A 20,682-nucleotide genomic window follows, 5' to 3' on the forward strand; every position below is an offset into this window, starting at 1 on the left:
GGTGCCAGCGGAAGCAGGGAACGAGTCTGACCAAGCTGAGGACGGTCAGTACAACAGTGAAACTGAAGACGCTACAGAAGGAGAAAGTAGCTGGGAGTACGAGTCAGACCCTGACAGGTCTGAGAGAGAGCGGGAACAGACAAGAAGAAGAAGGAGTAGAAGGGCACGTGGAGAAGCAAATTGGCCGCAAAGAAGGAGCTCTAGCCTGAGGTCAACTCCAGAAGCAACCCTTCCTCCGATATCAGAAGACTCAGACCCCGAAGAAGGTGCTCAGGGCGCTGAAGCACCCGACCGAAGAAGGTCAAGAAGAGTGCGTGTGCCTAACAGAAGATACTCCACACCTGAGTGGACATATCTGGCGACAAATGTCTGTGAAACCGGAAACAGGGAGGATCCGAGCGGTGGTGGTGTCCAGTTCTGAGCCCATTATCACCGTGGAAATACGACTGTTGGTACCCGGTGTCGAACAAGAAGGGTCACTAACATTCATGCTCCCCAGACCTCCCCGCCTCAGCAAGTTAAAACACATGTTTCTTACAGAATTGCAATTCCCCGACTTTGGTACAACGATAACAGCACATGAAGAGCACAATCTTCGTTTGGAAATATTGAACTATGCTATTGAAGCTGCAACCACAAATCTGATAGTAGACTGTTAAGGACTTTGTAAATAAAGCAAGCAGAAAAAAGAAGATTACCTAGCGCCCAGGAAGCAGAGACTAATAGGGAATCCCTTGAGTTGATGGAGAAGGGCTAGGGTTGTCTTTTTGAACTGTTAAAGGACTTTTGCGAAGAAGGTTGTCAGCCTCCAGTTGTGTGGACTCTAAAGACAAAGGGATTGAAAAGAGACTGTAAAGGAACGAGAGGAAAAGAACTTTTTGCTAAGATAAGAGAGAGCTATATTGTCTGACGAAATGGAGGCCGGCACCCCGAACCGCAGAGCTAAATGTATAATAGGTACACTAATAGTAGGAGTGATAATATTAATAGCTTTAGTGGTAACAATTTCTTATGTAAAGGGACATGAGGAAGAGGCAAAGGTAACTGATGTGAAATCTGTAGAAACGCTTACACCTACTGTTGCTGGTGAGAAAAGGGAAAACACTCAAGAGAAAGCGTTATTAGCTGCAGAAGCCCGCAGGTTACACGTAGACGAGTCCCAAGGAGACTTTAGGTCAAATGCTTATGCTAAACTCTTATATGAATACGTGGATGCCATGGAGGTTAAGGATTGCTACGTCTGCATGCAGTTGCCGGCGTCTGTAGATGAAGGAATCCGATATCATCACCTCCCGCTGACATATGGCATTACATGTAGCTTATTGCTTAGTATATTTTATGAGAGAGATAGTTTTGAATACTATTTCTCCAATTATGATTCAGTGTTGCCAGAAGTCCCAAATTATAAGCAGATGAACAAATGGGATTACTGGAAGAGTGAAGACAGATTGGCCAAGTTCTTCATTCCTTGGATTACCTTAGATACTTCACATGCCCGTAGAAATAATCTGACATGCAAGGTGTCAGAAGTCGAGAAGAAGTTCATAGGGCAGGTGGATGATCGTTACAGGAGACAAAAGATTTTGAAAAAATCAGGACAAGGGAAAACCGATTGGACCGAGGAAGAGAAGTCACACCAGAGAAAGGGTAGTAGTGGTCCAATAGCTTTAGATAAAGCGCAGAGAGGAAAGCTATGTCTTCACAGAGCCAAAACGTATTATGAAAATGTATACGTTGGAGAAGTGGACTGTGAACATGCTTTTAATTTAGAGTACTACACTAAGGATTTCCTGAAGGGAATGCAAGTGATTCCAAATGTGTATTTTGTATGTGGAAGGAATGCTTACGTGAGACTACCTGACAACTGGTATGGATCATGTTATTTGGCAATTGTCTTCCCCAAAATATATCATGCACAAGACTTAGTGATCATTGAGGGCAAGACATCTTCGAGGGGAAGGAGAGATGTAGGCGATGCAGAAATGGTTGGAGATGTCTTTGGAGCTATGTTCCCTCTTTTGGGAATAATCCTTAATGATGTTAAAATTAGACGACTGGCAACAGTTGTCGACAGGTTGTCTGCCAGCACTGCTCAGTCCTTAATGCTGGTAGAAGGAGAGATGCAATCGATAAGGGCTATGGTTCTTCAGAACCGTCTTGCATTAGATGTCCTATTAGCAAAAGAGGGCGGAGTCTGTAAGGCTTTGAAGGTCCAGGAATGTTGCACTTACATTCCAGACAATTCAAAACCCCTTGAGAAGGTTATTAGGAACATAACTGATATTCACAAGGAGATCGAAGACTTGAGTAGAGAAAATGTCTGGGAAAAGGTGGGCCACGGAATGAGTGCAGTTGGTGGGTGGTTTTCCACCTTAGGCAAAAGCTTTGTTTGGTATATCCTAAAGCCTATCATCATAATATTGATCTGTGGGATTATATTGTGGGGATTGGTGAGGGTATTCAAATGGTACAGAGCAAGAAGGTCAGAAAGGGCCCAAAGAGAACAGCTGCAGAGATTGGCTGCCATACAAGATAATCAGTACAGGAGTCTGAGGGCTCTGGAAGCGCAGAGAATGCCAGCAATAACTGCAGTTTAAATGTTAGTGATGACCCCGAGAGGTCATCAAAGGGGGGAACTGAGAGAGCGCAAACTGACTTAAATGTATGAGTACATCACACTTACCTGTAGTAAGCACAAATCATGAGGAGAAATGCCATGAGTGCTAATAGTATCTGCAATTATATTCTAAATGTATAGCTAATGTAGAGATTTAAGTAGAAGTGGAACTAATACAGAAATGTGTGACACTATATGATTTTATTAGACGTGATTATTTTTGAATCTATGTCGTGTAGCTGTTAAAATATAAGATGGTCTGTGGTTAAACGCAGAATGTGGTAGGCCTCAGGGCCAGAGCTGGAGCTAAAAGGGAAGGTGGTTCTTTTCACGACACAGATTGCATTAATGTTTGGTCATCGCATTAAATGGGCCATGATTTATAAAATGTTTATTGAATAATAGAATAAGAGTATTAACATGCTTTAATTAAATGAAGAAGTTGAATGCTATATCATTATGAGAAATATTGTAGGCCTGAAATGTTTTAGCATTGATTTACACGTACATGTCTGGGCTGAGAAATGTTGCAAGCCTTTTTAGAAGTCTATGAGAGTTGGGTTCTTGGCGGCAGATATCTGTCTGCAACAGGAAAGGGGGGATCCAATTATAAATGAATGAATAGAGGTCTGTTCAGTAGACGGCCCAGACATGGAGGAGGGTTCTGGAATGTTTAAGGGGTATCAGCGGGCCGGAGAAGAGCCTGAGAAGCAAGGTCAACTCTAACGTCTGAGGCCCAATACAAAGCATCATGGAAAAAGCCTGAAGCTACACCACGTGAGAGGCGTTTCGCAAGGGGCGTCTCAAATGTTGTTGACTGTTTTGTATTAGGGACAGCACCCCTGGGTGGAGTTAGAGCAGATACCTGAGGACCCTTAGGAGAGCGGATGGGTAGGCAGTGAGGGGTCATGACTGGAGAACTATAGGTTTTCACCAAGAGACTTAGAGTGAGTGACTTCCCTTGGGGGTCATTCATTGCTGACACCTTTGTTAGGTTGGGGATTTGGTTAAGTAGGGATACCATCTAGAGCAGGGTAGGGACAGCCTAACCTTTGCGTTTTCCTCCAACTTAAATGAAGGAGAGATATGCGTCTATGCTGATAGCTTTATTATTCTTAGAACTTGTGTTAGTGATTTCTGTTGCTCGTTTGAGGGCTTTCCGAGAGCACATGTATGTAATTGGACCTGTGTATCTCGTGAATCTCATTCTGAGATGCCTGTATTTGCAGCTCATTATATCTTTACAATAAACTTTTGAAACCTAGAAGTTGTCCGTGATCTTTGAGAGCAGAGTCCTTTATTGGGTGAACTAACTTGGAAATGGATGTACCTTGTACCTTAATGACAGGCAATAAAGGTTCAGTCGACCAGATCGAGGTTTAGATCAATAGTGCTAAGGTATCGATCAAAATCTCGCCCTTTCAAGCTCATGCTTCTTTGGGCACCCATATTCAGCCAGGGATAATCTCTCTGTAGCTACCACATTTCGGAACTGTATACTTATATTGCATTGCAATTTTCCATGTCCCCTGGGTATCCACCCCACTCAATACATTTTAAATTAATAAATAAAGAAATAGAGGTTGTGTTACTGGTCAGATTTAATAGATGGGCAACAAATATCTCCAAGCTTGCCTGGAGAATTTGTTCCTTGAAAGATATGTATTAATTACTCATGTGGCATCACCTATTAAACCGATTTTGGCTGAAACTGTTTACATCCATAACATAACATGCGTATTTGTAAAGCGTGACAGTGACCACCTAGAGGTGTTTTGTTGCTGATGTTTATTGCTACCTAACTCTTTGGGATACATTTTATCCACCTGAGAAAGATAGAAGTTGAGTGAAGCTGCCGGGATTTGAACCTGTGACCATGAGGCAACACAGCTTTATGCTGTGGATGCATTAGTCCACTGAGCCAGCAGTGTTAGGAGGCCATTCACAACAAGGATCTTAGAGTACAAATTTTCCAAAAGGGAACATGGTATTTGCAGAAGTACACAAAAGGGAACATTGTATTTTGAAAAGTACACACCAGCCAGTGTAATTTAGTGGCCTTTCACAATGAGCAAAATGGGCGTGAAGTACCTGATTGATAAGAATGGGATGCCTAAGATGGCATGAGTGCACAAGCTAATATCTTAGTTATTTTGTTTGCAGAGTGGAATCACTGCACAACTCGGAGCAACAAGTCTGGAGGTAGCCTCTAACTAGCATTGCCAGGCGCACACAGAAAAACCTAGTCTCAGGTTGCACAGTAGTCCTGTCTGAGTCTAGTGAAGGTGGGATCATGACTCTTGATTAGGTCCTAGCAGTAGGTAATGGAAGACATTTGACCTGTTTACGAAACCTTGAGCCCAAATTACAGTGTAGTGACCATGAAGGTCTTGGGCCAGCTGCCGTAGAAGAATCTGACGTAGCACAGGTCAGAGAGCGCAGAGGGAGTGCAGCATGAAACATTCCCTTTCACTCCTCAGCTCACTTGGGGCCATGCAAAGCAGCTGATGATGCCAGACCTCTCACAGCCAGTCCCTGAGCAATAGCAACATCTGAACAATTTATGAAAGTTTATGAACAGCTTGCAAATCCTTCCAATGAAGTAGGCCACCCAGCCCTACTGATGATGGGTTATGAAAATAACAATTATGTCAAGTCTTTTTCTGCCTCCTGTACTAAAATGCTCAGAGAAATGCAATCCCTGGCACAGCAGCATCCTAGGACCTAAAATACGGGCAGGTAAATATTCAAGCAATAGGGTATCTTAACACGATAACCCTTAAATCAAGACTAAGCTAAGCCTTGGGACTCCTCATCCTCAGCATTTGATTTGTGCTGGCCCTAGTCTTCTGAGCAAAACGTTGGCCCCAGCACTTATGCTTTTACAAATTAAGCACTGGTGCCAGGGTCAGAATAGATGTTAAATAAGGCAGATCATGTGGATGATCGCTGTTGAACACCAAAGCCTAGTGGTTAAATCTGGCTTATTTGAGATGTGCCAGAAATGGTGCTCTAGTGATTTCCCCTTTACTATCTGTTGTGACTAAGAGAGTGTTGTGAATAAAATACCTTTTCTTTGCGCTTTGGAATAGTAACTGGCAGAATTATTCAGAACTCGTCCGCTGTATGTTCGCAGATGAAGTTTTGAAGAAACCTCATAATTGTTTATGTACATTGAGGGCTTGTAATCCTAACTCAGACTAAGAGGAACCTGTGACCCCCTTGCATGTCATTAATCATTGTTTCCTACAAGGGAGGGCAGGTCCCTACTTGAGGGACTGTGTGCTTTTCTCTTTTAATTTGTTAAGCATTAAGGAGAAGGGGAGACCACTGTAAGACTGTGCATCTCTTTTATTTATTTTCTGCTCTGTTTGGAGGACACACCACTGAAAGGAATATTAGGTGTCTAGTGCATTTTTCAATAACCTGCAGGAAGAGTCGACCCCTGAAGAGCAATACTGACTTTTAAAAATTGTAAATAATGTGCGCTCACTATATCTCAGTCTGCATTATTCATTGGCTGGGCAACTCCACAGCTTATTTACACCTTATGATATGACTATTACAAGGAGTGTTCACTTCTACTTCAGAACTCATAAAAGGTCAATTGATAGGTCGGCCTCGGCGCCTAGGGATCAAGTAGGCAGGTTGACATGACAAGAAAACCAAGCGTGGGCACAATAAACTTAAAGTTGCTCTTTTTAATAAGGTCCCTAGAAAAAGGGAAGAAATAAAAAATTGTAGGTATAATCACAAACTCGCCCTTGTAACCAGGCCTTCTGTGATCAGGGAAGAAGGTTGGGCCTTCCTGGTCAAAAACAGCAGCAGCAATAATCCTATTGGATTCTGGGAGTCATCAACTCAGCCTATTTTAGGGAGGGTTCTGCGCCTTCCGTTGAAGTCAAAATTCGGGAGGATAAATGAGTGTGGATCATTTTAGCAAAATATATGTGAAATTAAGTTGGCTCCTTCCTCTGTGTTTTGAAACTCCCCTGTGCCCCATTTTGGAGACAATCCCTCTAAGATTTGAGTACTCAGAAGTCCTCTTTGTGATTAATAGGAGTAAAGACGGGGTCCTGTTATATCTATGTAAGACTTGATCTGATATTTGGGCTGCATTACTAGCAAACGTTTTAAATGCAGTAGCTAATTATGGCTTACCTAGCTCAAGACCAGAGTCCACAATTGTTCCCAGATTAAAAAAGGGGACAGGGAAGACCCCGGGTGTAACCGCCCAATACCATGATTCCTTGGCTGGGTGGATACTCCTTGCAAAAATGGCCAGTTGAGCAGAACATTGTGTTTTCTGACATTCAATATGGTTTTAGACAAAGGCTCAGCACTGTCGATCAATGCCTGAAATGTATTAATTGGCAAACATACCCTGGAATAAGAGGGTGCCCTCCATTTGGTGGTATGGATCTCTCCTGTGCACTATAATGTGTGACCCATGCTAAGTTGTGGCTGATTATGTCAAACATGGGGGTAGATCGAGCTTTGATACATTTTGTGAACCAATTGAGTTCGAAGGTCTCTGTGAATTTGAACTTTGGGCTAAATGGAGAGTGTACAAGATCTTTCAAGATTGATTACCTTGAAGGATAATGGATTGGAAAAAACTCTTCAGTTTTATTCAGATTATGCTGTTTTGATCTAAACTGCCCGCCAGTGTGCATCAATGAGATTTAAACACTAATTTATCTAAGACCTTCATTAAGGGTTGTGGTATCAGCTCCACAAAACCTCACACTTGTTGGGTCCGGGGTATGACAGCTGGCAGAGTGGCTACTTTTTCTTATTTGGGGATAGAACTAGATGAGTCTGATAACTGGGCCCATCTGAGAAACATCTGAAGACACCAGTTTAAGAGAACCATTGATAGCATATTTAGATTTGCCTCTAAACTGGTTCAGAAGCCCATTAAGGAAATGTGCTTTCTCTACAAAGCTAAGAGTGTATCGTTGGCAAGTTACAGGGTGGGTGTGTAGGGTATACAGGTTATGGGGTACGCTAAACCTTGGAAAATGTTTTATGAAGTGATTACTGGTAGTCCCTCGTAGTTGCCCAAACGTCTTATGTCATAAGTAAATGGCTATGGGTTGCGTGAAGACTAGGATAAGTCTTTGGTTCCTTCTTATGATATGCAGTTTGGATTAAACCGTAGGTGTCTAGCTAGGGCAGTTTTTTGGTTTTTTCCTTTTTTTTTCACCATCCATCACCGAATTAAAGTCCCCCCCCCCACTACCAGCAGCCCCACGGGCAAGGCCAAAAAAAATTTGCACAGGTCCCGAAATGTGTCAGACTGCAGACCCAGCAGAACATATACCGACAGAAATGTCACAGTTTTACCCTCCCACAATCCTGAGATGCCAATGTATCTGCCTCTCTTGTCCGCCCATGTGGCCTGAACATTCAGGGGGAAGGAGTTCCTAACCAGGATATCCACCCCCGAGACCCTGTTGTGAATCCAGCATGCGCCACCAACTTATATCTTCCCCTGTGTAGGGCCATACAACGGTTGCCAATCAGGTGCGTTTCCTGTACCAGAACCACATCCGGGTAATGCCTCCAAATCATCTGACTAACCATCCCCCTTTTAATCTTGTCCCCTAGACCATTCACGTTCCAACTAAGCGCCGTAATCCCCAGACCCTGTCTACCAATAGACATAGTGATGGTAAAGCATGTCAAGGTCACCTGATGCTAGAAAAAACCCAGAAAACATTGCCAGCCAATTCGACACTTATAATGCACTTAAGAACATCTCAGTTAAAAAAAAAACCTAAACTTCAACCCCCCTCCCCCCACCCTGCACCCCTGCATGCAGCTTGCGCTTAACCCCAACTAGTAGTGTGCCTGTCACCCCCACACTTATCTACAGCTAACTAAAGGTAGAAAACAGAGGGAGGGCCTGGACGAAGCCGCCAACTCCACTGTCCCCCGCCCCGCCACCACTACAGTGTTCCAAGTCAAAATATGATAAAATCTATACTAGGTCAACATTGCAGACAGGCTGTTACAGGCCCACCCCCCACTTACTACATCACATCATTGCACCCTGCGAACATCATTATGTCCAGGACTATTGTTCATATGCGTCCTCTCGATCTCACCTCTCCGCCTCCGTCGCGTGGATACTGTCCAGCCAATCCGCCGCCACCTCAGGGTTATCGAAGAACCAGGCCTTACCATTGAGTTCCACCCGAAGCCGAGCTGGAAACATCATGGAATACTTTAGTCCTATGTCCCTCAGTTTCTTCTTCACTGACAAGAAACCCTGACGCTGTCTTTGCACCATTTGGGTAAAGTCTGGGAAGAGAGATAGCGTAGCATTCTCAAACTTGAAGGGGGGCCCAGATCGCGCCGCCTGCAAAATCACATCTCGTTCTCGAAAATTGAGGACCCTGACAATCATCGGTCGAGGGGGCACCCCCGGCCTGGGTCTTCTGCCAGGGACTCTGTGTGCACGTTCTATCATGAAAAAATTGCTAAGGCCTTTGGGTTTGAGGTGATTTAAGACTATATTTTCAACGAAGAGATCCGGTGTTTGCCCTTCCGATTTCTCGGGCACCCCAAGAATACGAACATTGTTCCGCCTAGCCCTGCCTTCATAATCGTCCAGCTTGCGAGCCGCGAGTGCGCCCGATGCCTTAAGGTCCCTCACCTCTTGTTGCAACTGGTTCACATCATCTATTAAGCTGGCCGTTTTGACCTCAAGTGTCTTTACCTTCTCGTTGGCCTTTGTGAGGTCCGCCCGCAGCAGTCCCACTTCAATAGCGACTGTGTCAAGCTTGTTATCCATGGTTTCCATCTTTTTGCCCAGGGTTGTTTGGACCCCGGTGATAGCTGCCATTAGATCTGTCAGTGTCGTTTCCACGGGGGCAGTAACCACCTCTTTGCTCCCGGACTGGGTCTTCGTCGGCGCACCTGGGGACCCCTTCGGGACAGTGTAACGGTCCAACCGGTTTGATTGAATGTTCCTGGATCCCTTAGAGGACCGGGGCGGTGGCTTTTCCACCTCAGGTTTCATCGCCATGTCTTCGCCCTTACCCCCTGGGCCGGGCCAGGTCGCGGTCCACTCTCGAGGTCAGCACCCCAATTGGCCGTCCGCCTCCACCGTTCACAGATCTGATATATGTTGTCTTGACGTCCCCCAAACACTGATGGGTCACGTCTGACCATCCGCCCAGGGCTGGGCACGACAGTCCTCACCACTCCCGGGAGCCGGGGGCAGTCCAAAAGTTATGCTCCCTTCTCAGTGTGGCTCCACTGAACACCCCATCCACACTTAACTTGTGGGAACTGGACATCTTACAGGACGGTCCCGTTCGATCCTCACAATGGTTTTGGCGACCTTCGCATGTCGCAGTAGTCCCCCCTTGGTGCGCCACTGCTCAGCCGATCTCCACCTCCGTGCCCTCATGTGAGGTCAGAGACTGCGACCCAGTCTCATGGGTCACCCCTCCACCATATCGGTGTCCGCACCACGTGGGCTTCACCTCTTGCGGGGTCCCCGCAAATGTCGCGCCTCATCTGTGTGGACCGCCCCCAGGATGGGCCCAGCGGGCCTTGAATCTATTAGACCAACAATGCTTCCCCTCACTCCTGTGGCTCACCGGTGTACCAAGGCCTCCTCCGCTCTCCACATGTAGTCACACTCAGGGCCCCTTTCAGCAATCAGGCTCCTGGGCGATGCCTGCACTTCTCCACCGCTGCAGGACAAAACTCGCTCCCCCACTGGGTACCCGGAGTCCTCTGGGAGATGTCACTTCAGCAGCCGGGCCGGTGGCAGACACTCTGCGGCCCCCGCACCACACACTCCAGGGCAGACGCGGTCCCGAGGAGCCCCCGCTATGCGCTGCTCTCAACGTGCCGGGGGCTTCGGGAGCGCACCACCTCCCTTCACCCGGCCGCACTGTCTCAGCCTCAGGGGCACTCCCCCTCAGTAATCCCGGAGGGCGCGCGCCCACGCCTCCGGGCGGACCGGTGAAAGTTCGGTCGCGCCTCCGGGTGTTGACGCACTTGCGACCGGGCTCCCAGGCACGCGAGGCCCCGGCTTTCACGCCGGACCAGGCCTCACTTTCCAATTCGACGTAGCTTCACCCCCCAGCCACGGATCTGAACTGCGGAGGCGGCGTTGGGTGTCGCTTCCGTTCAGCAGTCAGGGAGTAGGGTACGGGCCAGGATATTGAGCAGGATTAATGGGCAGGGAACGGCGGCCGGCAGAGCTGATTCCCTACGCGGCCATCTTGGTCGCCAGTCAGGCTCCTCCCCAGCTAGGGCAGTTTTAACTGATCTTTAAACTTTAGATCATGCTACTCACATTCCCCAGGTACAATATAATAAGACCATATGTAAGAATATGGACAAACTGGATGTGTTTAATTGAATCCGCTTTGTAATATGTCAAGCAATGAGATTGAAAACATATTTTTAACTTTATTGTGTTGAATCTAGGGCTTCATTTGAGATGTCTAAAATAAGCATCATTGCACATGCACAAGTTTTATTAACCGCATGCGTGCGGCGGCTTTTTTCGCGCTGCGCGGCTTTTTTTAAAAAGCCCGTTACATGACGAGCTCAGCTCGTCATCAGCGTGCGAGCGGCGCAACTGATGACGAGCTCAGCTCGTCATCAGCACCGAACCGGTTAAAGGAGTGTTTGCCATTGTACAATTTGTGACTAATGACCATCATAGATTTTTGTTGATATGTTTCCTCCTTGTCAAGGCACATTTTTAAGTCGGTTTTCCAAGCATGGGTGCCTTGTCAGGGGAGGCTCCTAGCAGTCCATGCAATGGCAGCTCATTCCACACTTTTTTTTAATTCTGTCAATGTTATAAAGGTCCCAGGAGATCCTCCTTAATACCCTTGCTTAATAATGCTTGTGCGAGGTGCTGTAAATCAGCCCTTTAAGTTTTACTGCAACTACGCTTGATGTGCACAACACTTGAGTTGATGTGTGTTTGCGATTGTATCTTTTTTGGTGCAGATTTTAAGTATTAGAAAATCTGTACTTGTTATTGAATTAATTATTAATGTGTGTCCTGACCAATTTTTGTGTTAGTCATTTGCACATGTCCAAAGGGTACATTAAAAAATTGTATTGTATTTGTATTGATGTGAAGTATCTTTTATGTTTTTTTAAATACCGAAATAAAGATTACTTGACTGACTGTCTACTACTGATATTGAAGACTGTTTACAGTAACATGATAAACCAACCGCAGAGTTCCTCAACAAGTTTTTAAAGCAGATATGGGAGTGACTTTAAAAAAAAAAGTTTTAAAAAAAAGGTGCTTTCACCATGCCTTTCCTCTGATTTGATAGCCGCAGCAGCAGATACGGAGTTCATGTACTCTAGCCTTATTAAACACACACATTACATCTGCTATGCTATCGCCACACAGCTGCAGACCAGCAAATTCAGGACTCTGCATCCTCTTAGATTTATATGCAGGTGCCTAGTGGGATCTATAGATAACTGACGTTCATGATTGGACTGTCGGGTCAGCATGTAATGCAAAATAAGGTTCCGAAAGTACAACATTATTATGGGACCTTAAAAGTTGTATTCATGTGCAGGGATCTTCCCTTCCTTTGGTACATAAGAAATTAAAACAAAGAAAACTGCTCTGTATTGCTCTGTAGAGGTCTGCCCTAACCCACAGCGCTTGTGGAAGTTTTTAACAACCCTTGGCAAAGCCAATAGGTTTGGACTTGGCGGCCTAGTGCAATGGCTCGTTCTTTTTTTTATTGCAAGCACGTGGAATAAAAAAGAAGAAAGAAGTGAAACTTGATCATGCTTTCAATAAAAAAAATAAGCATTCACCGATGCAGCTGTGTTTTTTTATTTAATTTATTTTATTTAAAATTTTATATAGCGCGCAGTTACCCTAGGGCATCCCAGCGCTTATCCAGACACCATCAGATAATAAAAGACGACAAGGTCAATGTACTCAAGCAGGGAACAAATAAGTCTTGAGACACTTGCGGAACCGCAGAGTACAAGTTTCGCCACGTAAATTGGAAGGGAGCGAGTTCCACAGCTTCGCCGTGTTAACTGAGAATCTTCTCCCGCCAGTACGAGACCTTTTAATTCTAGGGACTAAAAGAAGGTGTTTTTGGTCGGAGCGCAATGATCTGCTCGCTTTATATGGGACCGCTAAATTCTTTAGTATAGGGGGGCCTTTCCCCAGAAGGATTTTGTGGGCTGTACAAAGTGCCTTGAATATAACTCTCTCCCGCACTGGGAGCCAATGCAGCGCCTTAAGAGCAGGTCTTGCTTGTGTTGCTAGTGATGACTTATTAAACAAGGCTTTCCATTGCAGAATGAATTTTATTATTAGTATTTTGATGGAGACAAAAATACATTGCCAAAAATTTTAGGCTGTAAACTTTAAAAAAAAGATCTAGGCAAAATAAATAACTATGCAAAAAGTAATTTAGAAGGCACAATTTGAACCAGCTTTGTTCCTAAAAAGAAAGGAACTACAGATAAATATGAATCCTGGGCACTGGCTTCCTGCAGTCATCTAAAGTGAAGAGAGCCAATGGGTAAAGGGGCTGACCCACTGCTTCATGCTGTGTGCTCTGACGGGCAGAAGCAAAATTTGAATGGCAATTTAAAAGACCAATTGATGAAGCCAAAAGTCCCTCCTCATATCTATATTGTGCATGAATGTTCTGGAAAAACAAAAATCTGTCCCAACCAGACCTGAAACAGCACACTGCTCTGGGTGGGCCAGGCCTCACTCTCAGGGCTTGTAGTTAAAAAATAAAGTCGTGCCCTCTGAAGTCATGCCCCTCCTCACAGGACATAAAACAAGTATTTGCAGTGCAATATGCCTCACATTTGCGAGAGTTTGAGCCATTGGCATTGTACATGAAAATGCCTTTTATTTATGTGTTGGTTTTCGAAACAGATAAATAAAAGGCATTGTCATTTACAATGCCAATAGCTTAAACTCTTGTAAATGCGAGACCTATTGAATTACAAATGCTTGTTTGAAAAAAGCACCCCATACCACGCTTTCACTTTACTGGCGTGTGTGCCCATTTCTGTAGAAGAGCCACGTCTAAAGAAATGTGCCCAGCCACCATTAAAGTGAAAGCACAGCATGGGGTGCTTTTACCAAAAAAAGCATTTGTTTCTCAAGTTGACAAACAAATGCTTCTTTTGTAAAAGGGCCCCATTCTGTGCTTTCACTTTAATAGAGGCAACGCACCTTTCTTTAGAAGAGCCGCATCTAAAGAAAGGGGCGCGGCTGACATTACCGTGAAAGCATTGAATGGGGTGCTTGTAAAACACAAAAGTTATTAAATAGAAAAAAATGGGGCCACGTTCAGCGCCATAAATAATAAACCAAAGGTACAGCCGCCATGATATCAGCTGAGGTGAGCCATGCTACGAGAAAAAAGTAAGAGTTTTGAGAGAGCATGTCTTCTCTGCAACAGCAGGCAGGAGAAAACCATATACCAAAATAGTGCTGGGTGGCTGTAATTAAATCCTATCGAGTGACAACACATGTAACAGGGGGTGTCCTCATGGGAGTAAAGGTGGTACTAAGGAGGGATTACTAAGCCTATTGACCAATGAAAAGCCACAGTTTACAAAGGACAGTGACAGGAGCCAATTATAAAGATGGGTGGAAAGTGGGCAGAGCTTCAAGTCCACACCTGAATACAGTCTGAAAGAGACAGTGCAAGCACTGCCTAGGTGAGACCTAAAAAGAACTGAACTGCAGGAGTGTGTCTATCCCTCCCTAACTAGGAAAACATTCAGACACTTTTGGGGCAAGTGCGCCTGGAGAACTCAATTCTCCCTAAAACTAGAAATTCAAAACTCAGTCAACAAGTTCCTGCAAACCAAACATTAAAAATGATACGTCTGCTTTTCATCCAGTTATAAGTATGTTCCAAACATGTAACATGTAAGAAATGCCTTTCTAGTCATTGTTTAATATACCGACTTTCCATAAACAATATGTAATTTTTTCTTATAGCAAAAGAATTATTGTACCGAACACAGACCGGTAATGTGGTGAAGCTTAATGTTGAAAGGAACGAGTCGACAACATTAATAGAAAACAAAAAATGTGTAAGTATGTTTGATCATCATTATAGTTGTTTTGCTTTCAATATATTCAGCCAAATCATGCATGAAATTACCTTGTTTTAGATTTTCGTCTCACCTAACAACCCAGTGGCTTTGTATGAGCAATAAACTTGTAACACAACAGGCGAAGAATAAGAAAATAATGCTAAATGTTTTCACGCTAATTAAATAAGCTGGAAGCTCAATTTCTTTGAGCTAATATTCATCAGGTATTTGAAAAAAACACTGAATGCCATCTCCAGCCTAAAAATGGAATGCTCAGGGCTTTACACATTTACAGAACTACTTGCAAAAAGGATCCTATAATTGCAGTTTGAACGTGGGAGTAGTCTATTTTACTTAGTTAAGCCTGTCTGGATAAGTTAATGACATGAAAGCTGTCTTTTATATATTTCATATAGATATCACCGTTTGAAATTAATTTTAGGAAAAATAAAGACTTTAAATGAAAGAGGTTACCACTAAATATGTTATTTACACCTACAGAAGAGATTCACAGCAGTCCGAACATAAGAAAGAGTCCACAACTCAAAAGATTGAATTAATTTCATAACTCTAAGCTATTCTTTTTTTTTTGTCCTCATTCGCCTCTCCTCGCCCCTGTTTTCACGATACCGCCCTTGGGCACTTCATCTCATATAATATGATTTTTTAGCTCTTAGGAGGTAGTGCACCACCTTGTCCGGTCTACCTCAAGCCTAGTATCCACCGAGATTTGGAAAAGCTTAATCATAGGACTTGTTTCTTTAAACCTTTACCTTTACCTTTATCCCCCCATCACCCAAAACATAGCAAAAAAGGAGTCCAAAATCTATATTTTTTCTTTTGCCGATCCACCACGTCTAGCCTGGCTATAGTTCTCATTGCTCTCAACCAATTTAGTTCTGAGGGAGGGTCTGCGGACACCCACATCTTACAAATCTCTCTCCGGGCCACCAGTACAGAGTAAAACACCAATTTTGCTTTATCATCCAAGCCCTTACCTTGAAGATCCACTCTTCCAGTCATGACAAGTTCAGGGCTTACCTCAATCTGGAGGCCCATTGCTGTTGACAGGCACTTACTTACAGCGTCCCAGAAGACTTTTAGTTCTGGACATGTAACGAACATGTGTAGATCGTCTTCATTTAAGCTGCAACATTTAGGACACGCCACCTTTCCGCCGGGTTTAAACGTTGCCAATTTTCGAGGAGTCCAATATGCCCTGTGGAGGGTAAACAAGTGATTTCTCCTTAAATTTGTAGGTTTAACCACCTTGTATAGAATCAACATAGTTACTTGCCATTGATCTTCTGTAGCGATCCTGGGCAAGCACTCTCCCCACAAGGTCTCCGGTAATGTAAAGGGTCCATCCTCCAGCTCCACTATTGACCAATACCACTTTGATACCTCTTTCTTAGGTTGAGTTTCTGTAGCCAGCTGCTCTTCCAACTCATTATACTGACCAATTAAGTTTTCCTTCCCGGCCGCCCAGCTTTGTATCTGTAAATATTTAAACTTAGAGAAATTTCGTCCCCACTTCTGCTCGCAGTATCTCCAAGGTGCTAGGCTACCCTCAATAAAGAGTTCGCCCCACCTCTGGGGACCCTCTGTTTTCAGTGCCAATGCCAAGACATCCTTAGTCCAGGTCGGTGCTCCTGGTGTGTCCCATATCAGTGCCATATCACTCAGATATGGTATTTTTGTTGCCCTCCTAATTCTATACCAAACCATCGCTAGATCTTTCAACACTTTTAATCTTATTTTTTTAAGTACTTTGGGTCGGCAAATTTATACATGAATCCATTCTGTTTTACCCCCTCCAATTTCAGCAAAGCAGACAACATTTTGCCATTGTCCGAACTCCCCGGGGTGGCTAAAAGCATTCTGCAGTTCTTCAGCAAAAAAGCCCAAGAATAAATCTGGAAATCGGGAGCCGCCAATCCTCCCTTCAAAAATTTCCTCCTAATCTTTTTCCATGATAGGCGGGACCCCTTAGACGCCCAAATAAATTACCCTATCTCACTCTGCATCTTTATAAGCCAATCCTTCTCAAAAAGAAGCAGTATGGAGTCAAACAGAAAAGTTATCTTGGGTAGAAGCATAATTTTCACTAGGTTAATACGGCCGTATATTGTTAGCGGGAGGTGTGCCCATCCTCTCAAATCTTTAGAAATTTCTTTCCTAACCTTAATGAAATTAGCTTTAGTAAGGTCTCTTAGGTCTTGTGTTATTTTTACCCCTAAGTATCTTATCTCTGCTTTACACACTATGTCTTCTGTCTTTCTTGAGTTCCAGGACATAACCTCCGTTTTATCTTTATTTAAAAGATAACCAGAAACCATCCCAAACTTCTTTGTTATCTTATCTAGACACCTCATCGACTGTTGGAGGTTAGCAGTTAGTATAACTATATCGTCCGCATATAGCCCGATCTTTCTGGCCCATCCCTGGAATTCAAAAGGAGGAATCCTCTCTGGCTCTCTAATTTTGCAGGCTAGCGGTTCAATATAAAGATCGAACAAGAGAGGCGATAGAGGGCACCCTTGCCTCATGCCTCTCATTACCTTAATTGGCTGAGTTAATGTCTGATTCACAAGTACTCTTGAAGTGGGAAATTGATATATCCGTTCCACAACTGAACTAACATTTGGCCCCATTTTTAGATGATTAATTAGGGCCTTCAAGTATGTCCAATTTACCCGATCGAACGCCTTGGCGGCATCTAAAGCTATTACCGCCAAGGGGAGGTTATGTGTAACTGCCACATCAATGCTACCTATAAGTGAGAAGGTTACCTGCCTTTAATGAACCCCTTCTGGTCCTCATGTATAGACAGAGGAATAACTCTACCCAGCCTGTCCGCCATAATCTTCGCAAATAGCTTATAATCGCAGTTTAAAAGCCATATTGGTCTATACGAGTCCATGTACTTTGGAGTTTTCCCAGGTTTAGGAAGTACTATAATATTCGCCTCATTCCATGATAGTGGGAGAGCAGCTTTTCCCCCAAAAACATCATTAAACACTTTCGTTAATATAGGTGCCATACTCCCAATCAACACCTTATGAACCTCAACAGGAAGCCCATCCGGACCAGGTGCCTTCCCTTTCTTCGCCTGCTTAATTGCCGCCACAACTTCCCCCTGCAAAATCTCTTTATTCAAAATTTCCTGAGACTCTTCTGATATAGGTTTCAATTCCTTCACCCACTGCTCTACTGCCTGCTTATCCGGAGAGAGATCCTCACTATATACTTCTTCAAAATACTTAAAAAAAAGCCTCCGCAATATCTTTAGTGTCAGTAACAATTCGCTCTGGCTCTCCCACTTTCACCTCCTTGATCATATTTCGTCTCCGATCTTTCCTCGCCTTCCACGCTAACAATTTACTTGAACCTTCGCCATACTCAAATTGCGCCTATTTACTGGCTTCCCATATCTCCTTAACCCTATTACTTAAGACCATATCCAGCTCTCCTTTTAGCATTTCTAGTTCCTGGAAATTCTTATCTTCTGCCTTACATCCCCCTGCTCTCACTATCTCTGCCTCATGCACACGGATTTCCTTTTCCAGGTCAGAAACTCTGTTGTAATAGATTCTCCTTTTAGCCGCACCCAGAGCTCCCAGCCTCCCCCGAAGGAAAGCCTTACATGTCTCGTAGACAATATCAATTTTTGCTGAACCCACATTCACATCCACAAAACAGTCCATTTCCTGTCTTAATTTCTCCAAAGCCTCATGATCATATAACACAGTGCGATCCAACCTCCACACTGAACCAAAAACACCACCTTCTATCCTTGAAACCAAAGTAACTGCTGAGTGGTCTGATATATGGACCCCTACATGACTGATCTCTTTCACACTATCCATCAATCTTAAATCTATTAAAATATAGTCAATCCGTGATCTATGACTATATTTTGTGTTATAATAAGTAAAGCCTACTGCCTGACCTGACCTCTGTCTCCAAACATCACATAGACCTAACTGGTCCATCAATCCTCTTACTCTATTTGACATTTTACTATTGACTAACGCCCTGCTGTTAGATGATCTATCTAGCTTGTGGTCCAGGACTGTGTTAAAATCACCTGCAAAGACAATTTTACCCGAGAGACCCACTATCTCCCTAGCCAATTCATCTAACGGCCCCACATCATCTTGATTCGGACCGTAATATTCTATGATGTTATAAACCTGTCCTCTTAATTTGAGACTGACGATCAGCCATCTACCGTTAACATCCGCCACCTCACCCTCAACCGTGTAATCTAGCCCCTGTCTGACCATCACTGCGATGCCTTTCGTGACTGCTGTTTGTGGTGTATAAAAGGCATATTTCAGCCAACGCTGTATCCCATATATTTTCTTACTTTCCTCCCCTGTTAAATGAGTCTCTTGCAAAATTATAATATGAGTTGGGCTATCTCTCAAATACAAGAGGGTCTGAAAAAAGGGTACGTTTACAGTGTGCGGAAAGCAGACAAGCAACAAAAGACCCAAAAACCGACCAATAAAACGTGGTATACAATGACAACCCGATAGATGGTCAGAGATACCCATCAGTCACCACTCGGAACCGCCCTTCATCATTTGGGATTTTTCAAAACCATCTATACAGATATGTTTTCTTCAGACAGCAAGAGACCACGATGTAAATAGAGATCCCTTCCACTGAACAAACAATAGTATGGTCTACCACTCCTCGAGACTAGTGAGTGGTGAAGCGTGGTGTGACTGGGGAAGTGCAGTGCAGAAAAAACGAGTGCATAGAAAAGTAAAAATAAAGAAGTGTGTTTAAAATTGGGTGAGGGAGCATATAACACATCTTTATTCGGATGATGCCCACTCCGCCAATATTAAAAATTTGTTAAAGACAGTTTGAAAAATGCGCTGTCTAGTGGTGGAACCAGGTCAACATGTTTCAGCAATGGGTGGACATAATTGTCCTTGCTTTCTTCAGGACCTCATAACAAATAAACGCTACTGCATCTATAAAATAAATAATAAGTGACAAGAAACAAATTTGATAGACAAGTACAAAGATCACCTGCAGTCTCCAGGTGAAGAGTCTTGTCTTTTGCTTATAGCTTATGTCGTTCACATAGCTTGTAAGACGTGAAGACCTCACCCCACCTGGCAGTGGCTCAGGAGTAGAGTGAAGCACCGCTCTAACCGTCGGTACTTCGTAGCCGGCAACTGAACCGACTGGGGCCGGTTACGTTACCCTTTTTGCAGACCCTCTGGTACTCTTTTGTTGTCCTGTATCTGTGGGGGTTGTTCCCAGAGTTTGGTCTTTAAATATTCCACCGGGTCCTCCCCTACCGTAGTGTTTTTGTTGTTATCTCTCAAATACTTCATAATCAGATCCCTTCTTGACTTAACTCGTAGACCATTGACTTAACTCGTAGACCAAGCTAGTCTTGGCGAATTCCCAAAGTTAATAGAACATTCAGAGCCCAGTGACTTTCTAAAGCCCCTAAGAACCAAGTATCATAATCTATAGGGGTGATTCACAAAAGCATGTACGAGAATGTAAAGTAGGAGCACTGTTTTGCATACTCATTCATGTCTTTGTGAATTGGCCCAAAACATCCAAATCCCAATTTAAAAATTGCAAAGGGGCCACAGTGCCTTCTATTTATACTAGCTATATAAGAATATTCCAATTGTATTCTCATTTTAGATGTTTTGGGTCCAATTCATGAAGGTGTGTAAGAGTACATAAACGAGTACTACAGAAATACTACTTTATGTACTCCAAAATGCCTTTGTCACTAGGCCCCTAAAAGTATAAATCTTTCATCATCAGTATGTGGTCACATATTTTAAATACCTTAAACTTCCATAAGTACTTTTACTAGCGTTTCCCTTATTCTTTGTGTTAGCCTGCAGAATTTAGGAGACAAATTAACTGAAAATGATATTAAAAAAATAAAAAATGTAGTTAGTAGAACGATATAT

General features: G+C 43.7%; 1 protein-coding gene across 4 annotated transcripts in view; it reads left to right on the forward strand.

The window, feature by feature from the left end:
* Nucleotides 1–20,682, forward strand: part of DPP6 (dipeptidyl peptidase like 6) — a 2,254,101-nt gene that overhangs the window by 1,227,405 nt on the left and 1,006,014 nt on the right. For all 4 annotated transcript variants that reach the window (XM_078663245.1, XM_078663244.1, XM_078663246.1 and 1 more), the window contains exon 4: nt 14,622–14,716. In XM_078663245.1, the coding sequence (XP_078519371.1) occupies nt 14,622–14,716 (95 nt within the window). The remainder of the gene's footprint in view (nt 1–14,621; nt 14,717–20,682) is intronic.

The sequence above is a fragment of the Lissotriton helveticus genome, chromosome 10, assembly GCF_964261635.1.
Source record: "Lissotriton helveticus chromosome 10, aLisHel1.1, whole genome shotgun sequence".
Taxonomy (NCBI): domain Eukaryota; kingdom Metazoa; phylum Chordata; class Amphibia; order Caudata; family Salamandridae; genus Lissotriton; species Lissotriton helveticus.